We start from the raw sequence: 14,977 nt of genomic DNA, 5'->3' as shown, positions 1-14,977 counted from the left end.
AGTGTCAGATCTGGGATCTCCAGACACCTCGAACATAGTTCTGGGAGAGGGATGGCGCCAGCTTATGTCAGAGCTGCCCTTTATTTCCTGCTGTAGGATGTGATCGTGCAGCGGGCACTGAAGTGTATTACCAATGAGACTCTGGAGAAGGCCAGCCTCTACAAACTGGCGCTGAAGTCGTACGCATTTACCCTATCCGGGCAAGACGAGAACAGGGCCGCCGCCCTGGAGAGATTGTACCAAAAAGCCACTATCGCAGGTAACAAGCACATGATCCAATTCTGACCCCAAATATTCATGAGTTTTATGCCCCCCACATGGTGTAACGCCCCCCACACTTGGTGTAACGCCCCCTCCATGGTATAATGCCCCACATAGTAAATCAACAACCTATGTGAGATAAAACTCACTATGCTGGAACAACATAAGTTTCAGATATTGACAAAAACTACAGTATAAACCGACTCAAGAAATGTGAATAAATGAGAAAAAACATGAAATAAAATATGTAATTTTATTGAATGACAATATTAAAATCATAACATTACAGGGAAGCATAAAAAAAAATATAAAAAATACCATAGTACAGAGAAAAAACATTATTAGTAAAACTAACCCACAATCAATATAAAAAAGATCCCATCCAATAGGTCCTTATAAAGTGCAAAAAGGCTTAATAAACAAAAAGCAATCCAGACATAAAGAGCATAAAGAAAAAGGATACAAATAAATAGATAAATACCGGTGGTCAGTAACTTGTGGCTCCTGTGACTCCCACATAGTGTAACATCCCCTACATGGTATAACATCCCCCACATAGTGTAACTCCCCTCCCCACATGGTATAACGTCCCCCACATGGTATAACGCCCCCCATATGGTATAATGCCCCATAGAGTGTAACTTCCCTCCCCACATGGTACAATGTCCACCACATGGTATAACGCCCCCCATATGATGAAATGCCCCCACATGGTATAACGTCCCCCACATGGTATAATGCCCCCCACTTGGTATAATGCCCCACATAGTGTAACTTCCCTCCCCACATGGTACAATGTCCACCACATGGTATAACGCCCCCCCATATGATGAAATGCCCCCACATGGTATAACGTCCCCCACATGGTATAATGCCCCCCACTTGGTATAATGCCCCACATAGTGTAACTTCCCTCCCCACATGGTACAATGTCCACCACATGGTATAACACCGCTCACATGGTGTAACGTCCCCCACATGGTGTAATGTCCTCCACAAGGTATAACGCCCCCCCACTTGGTAGAACGTACCTCACATAGTATAACGTCCCCCACTTGGCAGAACGTCCCCCAAATGGTATAACGCCCCCATATGATGAAATGCCCCCACATGGTATAACGCCACCCCACATGACATTACTGTTGCTCCTCCTGTGATATCTCCATTCCTTGCAGATGGTGTCATGTACTGGACCCAGGAGCCTCGAGCCTCCTCTAACTCCTACTGGTCAAAGCCCATGTCTGTGGATGTGGAGATGTCGTCTTATGTCCTCCTGGCCTTATCATATCAACAAAATCCCACTAAGAAGCAGCTTGGAGAAATGGCGTCAATCTCCCGCTGGTTAAATACACAGCGCAATGCTAATGGCGGCTTCTCCTCCACGCAGGTAGGTAGCGATGATTGTCACTCAGGTAACGCATTGTGATCGGCAGAGCCAAAGCTCATCTGCCATGATGAAGTTGAGTGCCCCAGTAAGTTCTTGTTGCCGGGACTTAGAAGACCTATATGTAAAAACCAAGCTAGGACCCCGTCATAGTACTGGATTGGCTAGGAGCAATGAGACTTGCATTGACAGCTCCATCCACACCTTCTCCATGACTTCTTGGTTACTTCTACTCTCTCATATTTGGTCTCGTATTTTCACATCTGAGTCGATGGGTGTCCTCATCTGCACCTTACCACTAAGAGTAGAAAAGATTAGAGCAGCCAGTGACAGGGAGGAGACGGGCGGGTCATGGTGTAACATGGCGCGGTGTGGTATCTTTGGGAGAAATACCTGTGGAGACACGGGGGGGTTGGCGGCGCCCTGGTTTGCTAGCCGAAACCAGATGGACCAGGGATCGTCTGCCGAACACACGTTCTCTCTTTAACGTGGGCATAATGCTACTTAGGCAACACAGGGTGAGGGTAAAACAGCGTGGCAATGCTTTATTGAACCACAAATCAGGCAGTTAACACATAGAACAGTTTCAGCAAAATACCCCAAGATGGTGCAAATTAGAGTCTCACCTTTCCGCCGACCCACCGGGATAATGGCAGCTGTAACTTCAGAGCTCCCAGGATTGCCTACCCCACCTGTCGCATGCACACAGAGAGGAGGGATCATCAAGCGTACGGAGATGACAGTACATTGAGGTACAAGGCCAGGTTGTGGCTTTGCCTGGCTCTCCACGCATCACCATGGAGACAGGCGACCGGCGGGTCCCAGTCCTGGTTTTCTCCAAACGTATCCATGGTTCAGTAATGGTCAATTGAGCAGATCTGTGACCTTCCAACTGGAGCCAAAAAGCTCTAGGTGGTTTCATGTAGAATGGTAGATTCGTGTCCCTTGTGATGGTGCCATGATATTGGCTGCTGTCCTGTCTCTGGTCCTTTGGATGTATATGTCTTGAATACAGCAGAAAGAAGTCAGAGATATTTACCTGCCCCGGCCTCCAGACAAATCCACTAACAGGAGGCAGCAGGCCCATGTAGTCAAGATGGCGGTAACACAGGTGCAAGAATACTAATGAAACAACCACTCACGGCCTACCAAATCATGGAGGGGGTGACTGCCCAGTATGTTGTTGCACAAAAAAGACTTGTGTGTGGCTCTGTTCACACAATGGTAATTCACGGCATCCAGGTTATTATTATTATTATTTATTTATATGGCACCATTAATTCCATGGTGCTGTACATGAGAAGGGGTTACATCAAAATACAAATATCACTTACAGTAAACAAAACTAACAACGACAAACTGGTACAGAGGGAAGAGGACCCTGCCCTTGCGGGCTTACATTCTACAGGATTGTGTGGAAGGAGACAGTAGGTCGGGGGTTGCGGTAGCTCCGATGGTGTTGAGATGGCTGTGTGGTCATTACAGGCTGTAAGCTTCTTTGAAGAGATGGGTTTTCAGGTTTCTTTTGAAGGATCCAAAAGTAGTGGATAACCGGACGTGTTGGGGCACAGAATTCCAGAGGATGGGTGATATTCGGGAGAAGTCTTGGATGCGATTGGGTGAGGAGCGAATAAGCGTGGAGGAGAGGAGGAGGTCTTGGGAGGACCGGAGATTACGTGAGGGAAGATATTGAGAGATTAGTGTGGAAATATACGGAGGAGAAAAATTATGGATGGCTTTGTAGGTCAGTGTTAGTAATTTAAACTGGATACACTGAGAAATTGGGAGCCAGTGAAGGGATTTGCTAAGAGGGGAAGCAGGAGTGTAGAGAGATTAATTAGTCGGGCAGCAGAGTTAATGATGGACTGGAGGGGTGCGAGAGTGTTAGAAGGTAGGCCACAGAGGAGTATGTTGCAGTAGTCGAGGCGGGAGATGATTAGGGCATGCACGAGCATTTTGGTAGAGTGTGGGTTGAGGAATGGACGGATTCTGGAAATATCTTTGAGCTGGAGGCGACAGGAGGTGGCGAGAGCTTGGATGTGCGGTTTGAAGGACAGGGCAGAGTCAAGGGTTACTCTGAGGCAGCGGATTTTGGGGACAGGGGAAAGTGTGATTTCATTTATTTTTATAGATAGATCAGGTAGGGAAGATATGCGAGATGGAGAAAAGATAATTAGTTCAGATTTGTCCACATTGAGCTTGAGGAAGCGAGAGGAGAAGAAGGAGGATATGGCTGATAGACACTCTGGGATTCTGGAGAGCAGAGGTGACATCTGGGCCAGAGAGGTAGATCTGAGTGTCATCGGCATATAGATGGTACTGGAAGCCATAGGACCTTATGAGTTGTCCCAGGCCGAGTGTATATATTGAGAAGAGTAAGGGTCCTAGGACAGAGCCTTGAGGGACACCAACAGAGAGGGGGCGAGATGAAGAGGTAGTATGGGAGTAGGAAACGCTAAATGTGCGGTTGGCAAGGTATGAGGAGATCCAAGATAGGGCAATGTCTTTGACCCCAAAGGAAGAGAGGATCTGTAGTAGGAGGCAGTGGTCAACTGTGTCGAAGGCAGAGGACAGGTCTAGGAGGAGTATAGAGAATTGTCTGTTAGCTTTGGCTGTAAGTAAGTCATTAGTAATTTTGGTCAGGGCAGTCTCAGTGGAATGGTGGGGATGGAAGCCAGATTGTAGGTTGTCGAAGAGAGAGTTAGATGCAAAGTGAGAGGAAAGTTCAGCATGGACGTGCTGCTCAAAGAGTTTGGATGCAAATGGGAGCAATGATATGGGGCGATAGCTGGACATACCGCTTGGGTCAAGGGATGGCTTTTTGAGGATAGGTGTGATTGTGGCATGTTTGAAGGCAGAGGGGAATGTGCCTGAAGATAGTGATAGGTTGAAGAGATGGGCTAGGGATGGGATTAGTGAGGTGGTGAGGTTGGGGAGGAGGTGGGATGGGATGGGGTCAAGTGCACAAGTGGTGAGGTGTGATTTGGAGAGAAGATGAGCAAGGTCCCCTTCAGAGATTTTGGAGAGTGAGTTATGGGGTTTGGGCATCGGTCTCTCATACAAAGGGGTTGTGGTGGTTGGACAACAAAGACTTGCCTTGTTTGGTCTATCTTATTTTTGAAGTGCATGGCAAAGTCCTCGGCAATGATTAGGGAAGTCGGAGGGGGCAGTGGTGGGCGGAGGAGGGAGTTAAAAGTATTGAACAACTGTTTGGGGTTGTAGGATAGGGAAGATACGAGGGTTGTGAAGTCGCCTGTTTAGCAGAGGTGAGAGCTGATTTGAATGCCAGTGTTGCTTGTTTGAGTGCAGTGAAATCATCTTGTGAATGCGTTTTCTTCCAACGCTGTTCTGCAAATCTCGATACTTGCCGAAGCTTTTTAGTGATGTTATTGTGCCAGGGTTGTCTATCGGTTCGTCGCGCTCTGCTATGCATGACAGGGGCAACTGTGTCAATAGCTGATGCAAGAGTGGCATTGTAGAAAGCAGTGGCAGTGTCTGTGTTGTGGAGTGAGGATATAGAGGACAGTGGTAGGATAGAGTCAGAGAGTGTGTGGGTGTCTAGGTGTGCGAGGTTCCTGCGTGGGTGCGCATGTTGCTGGACATGGGTGACAGGTGAGGAGGACAGGGATGAGAAAGTGAGTAGATGGTGGTCAGATAGAGGGCGAGGGGAGGTGGTGAAGTTAGATAGGGGGCATAAACGGGTGAAAACCAGGTCTAATGTGTGTCCGTCTGTGTGAGTGGCTGAGGAGGACCACTGGTTAAGTCCAAAGGATGAAGTAAGGGACATGAGTTTGGAGGCTGCTGACTGGTGGGTGTCAATGGGGATATTGAAGTCACCCATGATGATGATGGGAATGTCAGCAGAGAGAAAGTGAAGGAGCCAGGTGGAGAATTGGTCAATAAAGGCAGTGGTCGGGCCCGGAGGTCGGTATATGATGGCCATTTGGAGGTTGTAGGGGGAGTAGATGCGGACAGTGGACTTCAAAAGAGAGGAGGATAAGGGAGGGTAGAGGTGGGATTGGGTTAAAGGTACAGTTGGAAGAAAGGAGAAGGCCCAATCCTCCACCATGTCTGTTGCCAGGGCGAGGAGTGTGGGTGAAGTGGAGGCCACCGTAACATAGTGCAGCAGGGGAGGCTGCGTCAGAGGGTGTCAGCCATGTTTCAGTGATGCCCAGAAATAAAAGATTACGAGAGGTAAAGAGGTTGTGAATCACGTGGAGTTTATTGCAGATGGAGCGGGCATTCCAGAGTGATCCAGAGAGAGGGTGCAAAGGGGTGGGCGTCAGGGGCATGGATTTGAGGTGGGCAAGATTTCGGGTGTTTATATTGGGTTGGGAGCGATAGGAGGGGGTAGTAATGGGAGATATGAGCTGTGGGGGCCCAGGATTGGGAGATATGTCGCCAGCAGTGATAGTCCATGAGCCGGGCCAGATATCGGTACCACCCGGAGTGACTAATTTTCTTTGGTATTTTTAGGTAGATGCATGTCTGTAGTTTATTTTTTGATATGATAGCCCTTACATATACGTAGCTTATTAACCCCTTCAGCCCTAGGCCTATTTGTACCCAAGTGCCTAAGCCAATCTGACCTGTGCCACTTCATGGGCTAATAACTTTGGAACGCTTTCACCTATCCAAGCCATTCTGAGATTGTTTTCTCGTGACATATTGTACTTCACGTCAGTGCTAAATGGGAGTCAATATATTTTACCTTTCTATATAAAAAAATGCTAAATATTCGGAAATTTTGGAAAAATCGGCAATTTTTTAACTTTGAAATTCTCTGCTTTTTACAAAAATACTGATACCCCCCATAATAGTTATTAATTTACACTCCCCACATGTTTACTTCATATTGGCATCATTTTGAAAATGAAACCTTATTGTTTTACGACGTAATAGGGCTTATAGTTTTATGCGCAATTTTTCACATTTACAGCAAAACCCACTTTTCAAAGGACCAAGTCACTTCTGAAGTCACTTTAAGGGGCTTACATAACAGAAACCACCCATAAATTACCCCATTTTGCAAACTACACCCCTCAAGCTGTTCAAAACTCATTTTTAAAAACTGTTAACCCTTTAGGTGTTCCACAGGAATTTTAGCATGAGCCAAGAACCAAATATGACGATATCGGTACCACCCGGAGTGACTAGATGTAGTATTTGTAACAAAATTTAATCCAAGTTATGTAAATACACACTGAACATGTCATGTGTGTATATATATATATATATATATATATATGTTACTCCATAATATCTTCAACATCGGACTCTGAATCTGACTGTTGTTCTACTGGCTCGTCTTCAGTACCCTTGTTCTGGCATGTCTGTAATCTGCACATGTCTGTGCACTTCAGGCCATTGCTGAGGCAAGTACACTGAGGAAGTTCACATGACCGCACACACTTGCAGGACAGTAGCTGTATAATAGCTTCTGGTGCTGGTGCCCCTTGCATCCACTTGACAACAAGCTTTCCGTCGTTATCTATCATCCAACCGCAGTCTGTTGGGTTTGCAACCCATGGCTGGCTCTGCAGACTTCTCCTCCAGATCGCAGCCTGGTAGTTTGCACGCAGTGCATGCATGAAAAGGCAGTCCTGGCAAGGAGGGAGTTGACTTGACTCTACCACTCCACGTCTGGCACAGAACAGCTGATAACGGAGCCTGTTTACCTCAGTTGTTTGGGTAGTTGGCAGGTACATGTGGCAGGTGATTTCCTGTAACTTCTCAAAAAGTTCGGTAGACACTTCCCATGAACGACCAACTTCCTGAAAGGCATCCTGGTATGTCTTGTTCATCTTCAACTGCTTGAGTGTCGTCATCTTCCCACGGCCAGCGAATGCACTGACGGTGTCACAGCCTGTAAATGCATGCATACCAATCAATGAATCACATACGCTGCCTCCCAATGTTCGGCTCAGAGTGGTGATATCCAGGAATCTTGTCCGGTTCTGTGTACCGCATTTCTGGAACAGGTGGGATGGGATTTTGTGGCACATGCCCAGACACAGGACCATGACATCAGTATCCTCCGAAGTGATGATGACCGACTTGTAACCAGATTCTGCTGCATGAAGAGCATGGAGAAGGAGGCGTGTGTCTGCTTCTTCTTGATTTGACTTAAGGTCAGCAGCCTCTTCCCACTGTTCTTTGGTCTTGCGGATAGACCCATCACCATTGGCAAGTGCCCATGGCAATGGACCCAGGGGATGAGTCAAGACATCACTCATTTGTAGCTTTCTGTTCTCAGCTACAAGTATCATCTGGCCAAATAGGTTTCTGTCAGCCTTCAAAATTACCTCCTTGCCAAGACCTTGTCTGCGTGTCTTCATTTGGATGTTAGAGAACGTTTTAAGTTTGTTCTTCGTCATCTTGTCATGAAACAATGTAGTTGGCTTATCGGTACCCAAACGCTCATCCTTGAATGTTTGATATGCATCCTCTCCTATACTGTATGCCCCTTGAAGGTCTTTGGCTACATCTGGTGGTGCTACAGTCGCTGTTGACAAACTGATAAGTTCACCATTATGCTCTTTGTTGAAGGGGTTCACCCAACCTGTCTCCAGCAGTTGAACGAAAGATTGGACATCGGCTTCATCTCTTCTAATCCTAGACACCTGTAGGTCTGAATGGCTGAAGTCAGTATATTGTTGGCCTACCAGGGCCCTCAGCTGCCTCAAGTACATACTGCGGTACTCTGATGTCAGGTAGAACCTGGAAACAGCTCCAACTTTGAGGCTGAAGCCTTTTGTGCCCCCTGGTGTCTGGGTGTCTTTGTTGATTGTCTCTTCAATGGTCTGGTCCACAGGAATTCGTCCAAAAGGATTCTTGCTACCGATCTGGACCGAAAAGCCACCTTGCATGAAGTATTCATGGACCTCTGGGTGTTCTATGGGCAGCCGAGACATTGTGGCATAGTAATAGGTTAGGTATCGGGCATAGTTGACCTTGTCATAGGCAAAACACCATGGTATCATCTGTCGGATTGCTCCTAGGTGAAGCATCCAGTTGCCTTCTCTTGAAGCTCGAACCAGGGCCAGCATGGTCTCGACCATGTCCAAGTATGACATCCAGAATGCTGAGAGTTGTTCATTTCTGAGGGTCTCAAGATAAACTTGAAAGAGCTTCAGGGTAAGTGTGCAAGATTCATTATCCAAGAGCTTTTCGAAGGATCCCTGCGACACACTGATGCGAAAGTTTGTGATGTTCTTCAGTGTTTCATCCAGATGGTGAAGGTCCCTTGCATGGTTTTCTTCTAGCCATGGAAGGAAGTTTTTCCATGCAAGCCTCATAAGTGCTTCATAGACCAGCTTGTGTAGTCTCACTGCTCTGTTGTACCTCCGGCCGTCCATCACTCCAGACACTGATCCTTCAGCGATTACACCGGATTCAACACACAGATCTCTAAGGCCTGCATCCTGAAATCTGTTCCCTATGATAGAGAGGAGATTACAGATTGTGTGGAAGACACCCATTCTAATTATAATGTTCTTGAACTTCTCCTGTTTCCAGATAACCTCGGCAGCTTTGGCATAGAGTGCTTGATCAAACACACACACAATTCTGTTAAGCTTCAGGGTCTGCATGATGGCATGTGTTTGCTCCAAGACTTCATTCACAGTGGACATGGCTGTTGCAGGAGCATTGATAGTGGGCAGGTAGCTTACAGTGTCCTGGGCCACTACAATGTCGCTGCGGATTTTTATGTTGAACCCAGTCCAACTGCTGGTGGTCTGATCCTCATGGTCTGACATTCTAGCCAGAAGCCAGATATGGTTTTTGGTTTTTGAATCCTGGACCTCCTTGGTAGTGTTAACATTCGAAGTCTCAATCCTGGGTGGCTCTCCCCGCTGCCCAACATTGTATATCGGTAGCATTAATTCTGTCAGAGTTATGCTTCTTTTCTTCGACTTGGTTACATCTGGCAGGACTTTCTTTGTCACAGAGCATGCAACATTGGACTGAACAGCAATGCCATTGACTCTATGAGATGTACCTGCTCCACTTAGTGTCTCCTCAAGTCTGTCAATGTTATCCCAGGCCAGGGTTGTGAACACACCTGGGTAGATACTTGCTGGCATTGGGATGTCATCCTTTGAACATTCCAACTTCTGGATACAAAGGGCTGTATCGATCTCCTCAGCCATTGAATATGACACACAGTGGCCAAGACGATTCAGAGTTCGAATCAGTTCTGTATTGCCGGTCAAAGACTTAACTGCAAAGGATAGCAGTACGTGCTTTGGTGTACACAGAACGTGTATGTGTCAGTGTGTGTGCGTGTGTTGGGGCACCTCAGGGTGTCTTCAAATGTGACATAGCCCCCTAGATTTCTTCCAGTAAAATTTGCACTCCAAAAGTCATTTGGCGCTCCTTCCCTTCCGAGGCCTGCCGTTCCCCAATACTGCAGTGTACGACAACATATCGGGTGTTGTTGTGTTCGGGAGAGATTGGTGAACAAATAGTGGGGTGCATTTTTTGCTGGTACACCTCTTAAAAATAAAAAAATGAGCCTAAAATGACACCTTCATGTAAAAAATGCACTTTTTCCATTTTCTCAACCAAGTGTTTCCAACTACTGTGAAACACTGGTTGGGTCAAAGTGGTCACTATACCCCCTAAAAGATTCCTTGGGGGTGTAGTTTCCAAAATAGGGTCACTTTTTGGGGTTTCCACTGTGGGGGTACCTCAGGCAGCCTTCAAATGTGACATGGCCCCCTAGATTTCTTCCAGTGAATCCGCCACCCAAAAACCACATAGCGCTCCTTCCGTGTTGAGCTGTGCTGTGTGCCCATACTTTAGTTTACGAGTACATGTGGGGTGTTTCTATAAACTGCAGAATTAGGGTAACCAAGTTTGGGTTTGCCGTTAACCCTTGCTAGGTTGCAGGTAAAATTGGATTACAATGTAATATCTGGAAAAAAAATGAAATTTTGAAATTTCGCCTTCATTCTGCTAAAATTCCTGTGGAACACCTAAAGGGTTAACAGTTTTTAAAAATGAGTTTTGAACAGCTTGAGGGGTGTAGTTTGCAAAATGGGGTAATTTATGGGTGGTTTCTGTTATGTAAGCCCCTTAAAGTGACTTCAGAAGTGACTTGGTCCTTTGAAAAGTGGGTTTTGCTGTAAATGTGAAAAATTGCGCATAAAACTATAAGCCCTATTACGTCGTAAAACAATAAGGTTTCATTTTCAAAATGATGCCAATATGAAGTAAACATGTGGGGAGTGTAAATTAATAACTATTATGGGGGGTATCAGTATTTTTGTAAAAAGCAGAGAATTTCAAAGTTAAAAAATTGCCGATTTTTCCAAAATTTCCGAATATTTAGCATTTTTTTATATAGAAAGGTAAAATATATTGACTCCCATTTAGCACTGACGTGAAGTACAATATGTCACGAGAAAACAATCTCAGAATGGCTTGGATAGGTGAAAGCGTTCCAAAGTTATTAGCCCATGAAGTGGCACAGGTCAGATTGGCTTAGGCACTTGGGTACAAATAGGCCTAGGGCTGAAGGGGTTAATAAGCTACGTATATGTAAGGGCTATCATATCAAAAAATAAACTACAGACATGCATCTACCTAAAAATACCAAAGAGAATTAGTCACTCCGCTTGGTACCGATATCGTCAAATTTGGTTCTTGGCTCATGGACTATGAGGAGAAGCAGAGAGAGACAGAGCAGGTGGGGGAAGGAGAGTGGGCAGCTTGTTTTGTGTGTTATTAGGAGAGATCTGAGGTTGAGGAGCAGGTCAGCAGAGGACAGGTGGGGGAGGCAGGAGGGAAGGCGAGATTATTACTTGGTTAGAGGGTGCTGGGGTTTGGGGATAGCAAAGTAGAGTGAGGAGTAATGGAGCCAAAACTGTTAGAGCGTATGTCAGCATGATGAGGATAAGTATGGGGAAATGGAATGAAATTTAGTACAGTTATTAACAGTGGTTAGTCTTACCTTCTGTTCACTTCTGGCTCATTTCTGCTATAATATTTGCAGTTATCCTTTTAGCGACATCCTTCTAGAGACAGACCAAGGTCCAGACAGACCAGTGACTCTGAATTTATAACAGGCTAAGGGCACATGAAATAGGCCAGGTGTGATCAGGAGGGAGGAGCAGCAGGGAGACTGGTCACAGACACAGGAGGGGATTAATTAGAAGTCAGAAGGGAAAATGCAAGGGGAAATAGATCCAAATGGAAAGATAAAGCCAAACTGTGTATTGGCATCATGGAATTAAAATGAGAAAACATGCAGGGGAAGGAAAAAACAAAAAACAAACAAAAAAAACAGGTTAACAGCCTATTAGTGACGCCCATACTATTAGATCAGGGGGGCTGCCCAGCGCCATCTAAATGCATCCCATGTGAACAGACACGACAGTTTAGAAGTTCAAATGGGCCTGGCTGCACCCTGAAAAATAAAGTGCAAAAAACCCACATAAACATGCGAGGTATTAGTTGTTAGTATTAATTAGTATTTATTGTTTAGTGTGGGTGTCACTAATAGGCTGTTAAGCTGGATGCCTGGGTCAGAAACCAACCCCAGGTAGCATATAAGTACTAGCCGAACTCACGGATTTGAAAAATCTGGTTTTGAGATAAAAGAGCAGCCCAAAATTAATTGATACTTTAATAGCCGAAAGGCGCAATAGAAACTACAAATATATACAGAATAATGCACAGATATTACAGCCAGAGGTACAGATGAAAATGATAGTATGGTTTGGGGATAGCAGTTAGTGGAGCGCCCCCACGCGTAAGGGCAATGGGGTACTCGGTACCGGGTCCCTCTGTCTTGGTTCTGGGGATGAGGATGTCACGGTGGCCTGACTCGGTCCGTGGCCCTTCTGAGGGGCGTCCAATTAAAGGTGAAGTTTGTACGGTGTTCGTGATGCCACCTGTGGTATTCGGTCAGGATGACCGACGCTGCTGAGGGGTCCGCTGGGGTGATGTTATAGCAGCTAGATGGTATACCTTCCCACAGGTGAAGTATGTCCCCAGGGCTTCCCGGTAGAGTAGGTGGTGATGGTAGGTCGCAGTAAATAACGAGGACACAAGGTTGCAGTCTCTTTACCTTTTACTGAAGACTTCAGCGTCCACAGTCCAGAGTACCGTTCACAGGGCAGGCAGAGTGCGGCCGGTCCAAAGGCACATCCAGAGCTCCCCTGTGCAGGTGGAAATCAGTAGCCTTCCTACTAGCGCCTGTGTGTTGTAGTACTTCCCTGCTGAGCACCACGGGATAGTCTTCACAACTTTCGTAGATGTTTCTGATGTTCTCTCTCCGTCCCCCAGATGGTATGGCTAGGACGACCCGTATAACGGGGTAGGCCTGGAGCTATTTTATAGGGACCCTAGTGACGCCCCTCTCCCACAATTTGCCTCCGTTGTCTTCATAGGTGTAAAGGTTGGGCTGGCAACTTGGAATTAACTGTCCTGCCGTGTTTCAAAGTAATGCGTAGAGCTTATTACTCCCTCGGTGTTCCGGCCCCCGGCTACGCGCCTCAGAAGGATGTTGCCGATCTTGGGGCAGAACCCCTCCCGGTATTATCTCCTTGTGCTGTGATCTCGTTTCTCTCTCTCCACAATATACTTCGCTTCGTGTCCTTTCTTAAGATGCTGCCGCATTGAGGTGCAGGCGCGGCTCCGTAACGTTCTATCTCGTGCTCTGTCAGGATCCCACCCCTGACAGGGACCTCTGTCTGCAGCTCAGATGTTCCTCCTTCTCCCCCTGTCTGCCTGACAGGTCTTCTCTGGGTCGAACCCAGGCAGCTTCTCTCTCACTTCCTATCCAATCCACCAGTTTTACCCGTGTGTGAGGAGTGGCCTAATAGATAGAAGCAAGGCTCCCCCTGGTGGACTGGAGTGTGAAGTGTAGTGTGTGACTGTGATACCTGGCAGGGTGAACTCCTTTAGTAGCATCAGACGTAACATCACTACCCCTGGTGGGAGAACAACATTACTGCAACGACCAGGACTCTGGGGCGCTGCACTCCTCCCCCCCCCCCCCCCCCCGTTAAATCCAGTACTCCAGGACTGGGAAAAGAAAACAACAATTACAGGTTATTAAAGACATGCAAAATTTTGGAAATGCTGTAAACGAGTTAATATAACAATGCTTCCCTTTATGGGAGGTGAGAACACTTGAACGTTGCAAAACAAGAACATATTTACATTGTGCAAAAGCAATTGAAAACAACTATTATCTATTTATGAAACCAATTACCCATACAGGTATTCTATCTGTTAAATACTAAGTGCTATAACAATAATTTAACAATTTTCTTTCTTTAAGTGCAAAGTCTATCAACCATCTATCTATGGCTCTCTAGAGGACTCACTAACCCCTACGGGTTCACTTTATTGAATTCAGCTTTCAACTTTCTCTTGTCCTCCATTTTATTTTAAGTACATCATTAAACATTTCTTATTACTAACTTTCTAACTACATATTATTACTATGTAAAACATTATTACTATCTATCTATTTAAGGCAACATTATAAGTGCAACAACTAACATTCCCTTTAAGAGGGAACCAAGTCTTCTCTGAGGTAGTGCAAACAATCAACAAGTCAGTTATCAACTTTAAAGCAAGAACTTTCACGCTGTAATCAGGAACAGTCTCTTCAAAAAGCTCTTCTTTGTAAAACCAGTAGAGAGCACCTTTAAGAAGGTGCAAACTATTTACAACAGCAGTTTATGAATCATTTGCAGTTCATGATTCCGGAGTTCTTTTAAGTAAAACTTGTGCAAAAACATAAAACAACAGAGATCCCGGGTAAACTAAGGAATCCCTTTAAGAAGAATAACCCTGGACAGGTTTTAGCAGCAAAGAAAGAAAGGAACAGTTAACTATGTACAGTTTTCAGTTCTCCGAGGTTTATTGGAGCTCAGGGGGTAGCAGTGGTCGAGGGAACCCTCCTGGGTACCGACGGCTACCAGGTGCCACATAGGGAGCCCCTTCACTCCAGATTGGGGTCTGAGTACCACTGTTCTCTGTCCCGGAATGGCTGGAGCGCCGGCCATCAGTGGAGTTAGTTCTTTGGCCACAACTGTGGTAGTAGTGGCGACAGTACACGTCGTAGTCCGGATAATGGTACATGTTGGGGTAACAGTCGTAGTTACAGTAATAGCTGTAGCCTGGACACAAGGGGGTACGGTTGCCACAGGAGACAGTTTGACCGGGCTCTTCATGGGGTGCGCTATGGCGTCTTTCTTTTTATGCACGTTCAAGGCAAACCAGCCCTTCTCCCCAAAGTGCGCCCCCTGACGAAGGTGTTCCGAAACGCGCGTTGGGGCGGACACTAGGACTTTGCACCTGCCAAGCACC

At 46.2% G+C, this 14,977-nt stretch overlaps 1 protein-coding gene across 1 annotated transcript in view; it reads left to right on the top strand.

The window, feature by feature from the left end:
• LOC143769415 (alpha-2-macroglobulin-like protein 1) overlaps positions 1–14,977 on the top strand; it is a 305,150-nt gene that overhangs the window by 235,704 nt on the left and 54,469 nt on the right. The window contains exons 30-31 of the mRNA XM_077257911.1: positions 97–259; positions 1,437–1,648. Of these exons, the coding sequence (XP_077114026.1) occupies positions 97–259; positions 1,437–1,648 (375 nt within the window). The remainder of the gene's footprint in view (positions 1–96; positions 260–1,436; positions 1,649–14,977) is intronic.

Source organism: Ranitomeya variabilis, chromosome 4 (assembly GCF_051348905.1).
Source record: "Ranitomeya variabilis isolate aRanVar5 chromosome 4, aRanVar5.hap1, whole genome shotgun sequence".
Classification (NCBI taxonomy): Eukaryota; Metazoa; Chordata; class Amphibia; order Anura; family Dendrobatidae; genus Ranitomeya; species Ranitomeya variabilis.
The sequence above is the reverse complement of the archived record's forward strand: the minus strand, read 5'-3'. Positions and strand labels throughout refer to the sequence as shown.